General features: G+C 41.5%; 1 protein-coding gene across 1 annotated transcript in view; it reads right to left on the reverse strand.

Annotated features, from left to right (window-relative positions):
* Elmo1 (engulfment and cell motility 1) overlaps nt 1-6,190 on the reverse strand; it is a 418,449-nt gene that overhangs the window by 303,223 nt on the left and 109,036 nt on the right. The window contains 1 exon segment of the mRNA XM_013036055.1: nt 3,850-3,885. Coding sequence (XP_012891509.1) covers nt 3,850-3,885 — 36 coding nt within the window.

Consider the following 6,190-nt stretch of genomic DNA (forward strand, 5'->3'; position numbering starts at 1 on the left):
CACTGAGCCACCTTCCCAGCCTGGTCATTACAATTTTTAATCTAGAGGATCAGACATCCCATTATTGCTATATCACAAAGTCTGCTAACAGATTCAGATTTGGATTTAGGTTTATATTTTTAAAAAAAATAGCTTCACAGTATTCCTTCCTGCTATTCTTCTACTCAGCCCAGTCTCAAAATAAAATGATTTTTGAAATTCTGCTCTATTTCAAAGGTGGTGATACTGGCAGAAGCCCATCTAAGGGGAGATGACTCTCAGAGGAGGACCATGATTCAGAGACCAGAGGGGAGGATACACACTGGACAGACATGGCTATGTGGTGATCTCTGGAGCCACACATAGGGGCCCCCATATCAAGCTCTAAGTGAATTCTCCAACACTACAGTCTCCCCATTCATGAATCCTCATGAATGATCATGGTGGTGAGGACAACAGTGATCTTCATTCAGAGAGAAGAAGACCGGAGAAAAAAATGAGCTAGCCTAGTCCTGGGATCAGGAACAGTATGTGGCAAGTGCTAAGTTAACAGCCATGTGCCTATTACCTGGGACTGCGGCATAATAGTAGCATTGTGGATGCAGGAAGCTCCTGGTTTTCAAACGTTTTGCCGTCAATGTGGAAAAAGTCGAGAGGGAGAAAACATACAAGGGAGAAAAGTACATGGAAAAGCCAGATGGAAAAACCAGATGGAAAAGCAGCCTATGTCTCTGGCTTCCTGCACACAGGCAGTCCCAATCTCACAGGGGGCCCTAGGTGGCACCAGAGGCCAGGCCTCAAAGACAAGCTCCCAACAGGAAACTAAAATGACCGAGAGAACAAATAACTAGACACCAAGGTGGATGACGACTCAAAACAGTAGCAAGAAAGGTTAAATAAAAGTTCCAGGATAATCCACTCTACAAAGGATGAGTTATAAGAGAACAAGTGTTAGAGTGCAAAACTAACAGAAACTGCCTTAGGAAAAATAAGATAAATGCAATTAGTAAGATGTATGAATAGAAACTGGACAGGAGTCAGTATTACAGTACTGTGAAAACATTATTACATAATAATGTATTAGTAGCAATAAATACTTTGTTAACTTACACACGAAGAGAAAAACAATCACATAATAATGAATAGTTGGCATTTGCTCAAATCTGACATAATAAGATTCGAAATGCTACAGGTTCTTCACATACCTGCCACAGACTCCACTCAGACCAAGATCTTTGCCTTGGTGTCAGCGGTTAAAGACAGCATTTAGAGAACCAGGAGAGAACAGAAAGAAAAGGAATGAGCCCACAATTGGGCTCAAGCTGGTCTTCTGTTTTGTTTTATTGACAGCACTGGGGTTTGAGCTCAGGGCTTTGCACTCATTCAGCCGGCGCTCCACCATTTGAGCCACATACCTAGCCCTTTATGCTATAGTCATGTTTCAAACAGGGTCTCACATTTATGCCCAGGCTGGCTTGGATGACAAACTTTCTGTTCATGTTTCCCATTGTACCTGGGATGACATCACCATACCCAGGTTTTCATTGGCTAAAAAGGAGTACAGAGAACTTTTTGACCACAGTAGCGCCAAAAAATCCCGATTTCATCCTCTTGAGTAGCTCCGATTACAGACATGAGCTACTGTGCCTGGCTCAAATGCTTCTTGACATTCCCAGTTAGCCTCCTGGCCTGGGAATACAAATAAACTTGTGTCCAGATATTAGTCTTCCGTAGCTACTTTAAGAGCAAATGTCTTCCCTCTAATTATCTGAAAGCAAATGTCTCTACTTCTTACCTACCTGCTCAATGAAAGGCTAATCTAAATGGCCAGAAGGAGCCCATCTGAGGACAATCAATCTGCCCTAAAGAAATCCAGTTTGTCTATAGACTCTCCAGGCAGGCTTTAAGGACCTTTGGGGGTAGGATGGAAAGTAGGAAGAACGTCATGTGTTTTCCAGATCTCCAAGTGGTGTTGGGGATCAGGATACCCTCTCTATGGCTATCAGGGAAGTGAAACACTGTTTCAGAGATGGCAGGTAAGGCTCTCCATACTTACAGTGGTCCATTTCTGTGAGTGATTAACAAGTGGGAGAAAGGGCATTTCATGTCACTCACCCACTGAGGAGGTCACAGGAAGTGACCTGGTCCACTCAGTAATGTGAGAGATAGACAGACAGACGGGACATATTGACGATAGAAGACAGAGACAGAGAAAGAATTGATCCAAGATAGAAATGATAGAAAATAGATTTGTAGATGATAAAAGAGAGATATTACATAGATAGATACATAGATGATAGGTATACATAAATGATAACTAGAATTATATGACCTCCTTATAAAATACATACATGTGCATATAAGATACAAATACATTCAATATAAAAATATGTAAAATGTTCATATACTACATAATAAAATGCATAATACACATATGTGTGATAGAACATTATATAATACACTGTATGTAGTTCTCTATATTAAACATCTATTTCCCTGGAATAAGTTATCTTTTTCCTGAGGAAGAGCTTTTCAGACTTCAACTTCAAACCTTCAGCAACAAGAAAAGGATGGCATGTTCAAATATGGTTACATTTCAAAAGAAAGGCCCTTTTTCATATCAGGTGACTGGAAGAGCTGTCCTGGAACCCTCACATCGGGGTATCCATCTCCACTTCCAGAGAGGAGAGATTCAGACTCCCAGGAGAGAAGGCAGAAGCCAGCTTCCGCCCGCCACACTCCATCTGTATAGGACACCATGCTTGGAAAGCACTAGAAAAGAAAAGCAAGCACTTGGCACATTCTGGAACATTTTTATTTACTGGGTTTATTTGTTTTTATTATGTGCTAGGCTAAAGACTTTTACAGTAGTGACTGCCACAAAGGGAAGCGTCTGCAAACTACATACTGGGCCACCGTCTCTGTCACAGCCAGCCGCACACCATGTGTGCTGCAATGACTCAACGAAATGTTTCTCAACTTACTAGGGATCATCTTCCTTCCAGAAAAATCCAGCCAGTCTCAAAACAAGCATCTAAATTTATGCTGCCAACTTTTTCACAGCAGAGTGCATCCCAATGTTTCCATGGAATGATGTACCCAATACAGACTGGAGAAAAGAAAGGAAAGGCAACTTTTAAAGCTATCCTACAGGCTCATGCCTGTAATCCTAGCTACTCACTAAGCTGAGATATGAGGATCACGGTTCAAAGCCAGCCCTGGCAGACAAATCTATGAGACTTTTATCCCCAATTAACAAGTAAAACGCTAGAAATGAAGGTGTGCCTCAAGCGGTGAAGTACTAGCTATGAGCAAGGAAGCTAAGCAACAGCATAAGGTCCTAAGTTCAAACTCAAGTAGCAACACAAAAGAAGGAGGAAGAGCACATGGAAGAGGAGAATTATCAGGAGTGGAATCAGCACACAAGTGATCTAGAACAAATATTTTTCAATCTATGCATCAGTCTCAAATACTTTTTAGATGTAGTGCTTTTCCTTCTTTCTGAGTCACTGATAAAAACCAAAGCCTTCAATCTCTGAACATCACATAAGCCACAAAAGAAGAAAGCACAAAACTCTATCCAGAAGTGCTATAGGGGAAGGGAAGAGGGAGGAAAGCCTGTGTAATCATTTAGTGGTAACCAACAATAAATACTCTCTGCCACGAGGGAAACAAACAAACAAACAAGGAAGTAGATTCATTTTTTAAAAAAAACTGTTTATAGGAACATCGAACAAAAAGGAAAAAAGTAACTTACTCAAAATATGTAGATGCATAGTTATAAAGTAAGCCAGAGGACAGGTTTTAATTATGCAGACAGGAAAAAAGGAAGTATTAAGATTATAACATAATTTAAGTATATATTCTTACCAAGGCTTCATAATCTTCTGCAATTTCTGGTATTGGCTGTAAAATTTAAAAACAACCATGAGGAACATGTTTAAAAGCAGTGATAGTCAATTCATACAAACAATGTATCTGGAAGAAAACTCAGGATTAGAATTAGGAGGGCCAAACTGCTCCTCAGCCACTCAGTGCATTTCAATACATCATTCAAAGGGATAAATGGGCATTAAATCATGATAGGAAGCAACAGAAACACAAGGAACAAACTAATTACTTACACCAGCCATCACATTTACTTACAAGTAGCTCTATTTGAACCAATCTGGGTTCATGGTTGATGAGGAGAAACCCCCATGGGTAATAAGAAGTCCAAAGGAACAGGGCTTAAAACAATGACTGAGTAGCTTTCTCTTGTAATATGCCAGCTGACTGTCTTGGTCTTGTAAGAGAAGGCCCTGCAGTTTGCTAAAATACCTGTTGTACTTATGTGCCACAAATAGGACATAGTGGAAGAGAAATAATCTGAACCCACAGGTACTAGTGAAAGTCTAGCCAAAGATATAATATGGGTCCAGTTATGAGAAAATGATACAAACCAGTAGGAAGATGTGTATGTGTCAATGGCAAAACTGCAGTATCTGTAACATACCCTCCTGGGTCATCAGATTCTAGTCCCACTGTCTTTGAGCTGTTTTACAATGTATAGGTAGGTAGATGGCAGGCAGGCAGGCAGGCAAGCAGGCAGAAGATGGAAGGGAGAGGAAGGAAGGGAGGGAGGAAGGGAGAAAAGAAGGAAGGAAGGGAGGGAGGGAGGGAAGGAGGGAGGGAGGGAAATAAAAGAATGGATGGTGGATGGATGAACAGATGGATGGGCAAATAAATGATGGATAGGCAATGGAAAGAAGGAAAGGAAGGAAAGGAAAGGAAGGAAGGAAGGAATCAATCCCTGGCTCCATCCATCCCCTCTGAAAGTGATTTAATTGGCTTCTGCCTGCTGATAGAAAACCAGTTTGGCCTCCAATTGCAATTCACCTCCATCTTCTTTCCTCCATATATAACTTGTAGTCTTTTGATTTTTTTCTTGAAACGATTATAACTTCTGCCTAGTTCTCTCATTTCAAATATCTAAATTCTTTTTACCACCTGTTCATATGTGTATCTGTATTTTCTCTGGAAATAATCTTTAACAAATTATCTTTTAATAAACCCAGTTGAAAGATATTGTACTTGCCCAGCACCAATGGCTCATGCCTGTAATCCTAGATACTCAGGAGGCTGAGATATGAGGAATATGGGCCAAAGCCACTCAGAAATGGCACTGTGGCTAAAGTGGAAAAGAGCTAGCCTTGAACAAAAAATTAAATAAAGTTCAAGGATAGCATCCAGGCCCTGAGTTCAAACCCCACAATTGTCACCAAATAGACAGACAGACAGACAGACAGATAATCTACTAAACTGATAACTTAGAGTCTTAAAAAAATGTCCAAGTCATCCAAGAAAGAACAACTATGAAAGAGTTTCAGACTGGGAGACTGAACTATTGGGTAGAGTTAGACCATAAGATGCACCCAGGATAACTTGTACAACTTGAGTGGGGACTAGAGGCATGCCTCAAGTGGTAGAACACCATCCTGTGAGTGAAAACTTGAGTGGAATCTGCAGGTGAAAGACACCTTGAGGTTCCCCACTCTGTTCCTGTGAATTTTCCTTAGGTTTGAAACTTCCGTTTCCACACATAATATCAAGCCAGGATTGCAAAAATATGCTCTGGCTTGAGACCAGAGCATCCATGGGGTCCTATGTGTTCATGTCCTCTGGAGACCAGTGCAGAGAACAAACCACCTGACTGTGGGCAGGCAAGCCTAGGGAAAGAACGCTGAAACCAACACCCTCTCTAGTCATGTCCCACTCCTACCTCTTTCCAAGCCCTACTATGGCAGTTTAACCTTGAGGGTGATTAGTGCTCAGCTGATAGCTGGGATTTTTCCTAGTGGTAGGGAAACCTTCGGCCAGTTCCAACCAAGATGAAGCCACCTGCACAGCAGATCCTTGTGCATCCTTAGCCTCACCTTTGCCCAACAAACTCCTATGCAGGGCTTCTTGCACATGCCCTGCATCTTATACATGTGCTTAAAACTACGGGATGACAGCTGTGTGCATGCGCAGATTCCATCCAGCAGTGTGGTGAGTCACTGTTGCTCATTTCCCTAAGATCAGCCCACTGTACATACAGAGAACTCCCGGACACTCTCCAAATCCTGGAAAGCTAAGCACATGTTTCCTCTTAAAGGAGCACAGAATACAAGCCTGCTTGCTATTTCCCTCAATGCTGTGTTTTCTGTATTACATTCTTCCTTGCTCTGCA

Source organism: Dipodomys ordii, unplaced genomic scaffold (genome assembly GCF_000151885.1).
Source record: "Dipodomys ordii isolate 6190 unplaced genomic scaffold, Dord_2.0 Scaffold245, whole genome shotgun sequence".
NCBI lineage: Eukaryota > Metazoa > Chordata > Mammalia > Rodentia > Heteromyidae > Dipodomys > Dipodomys ordii.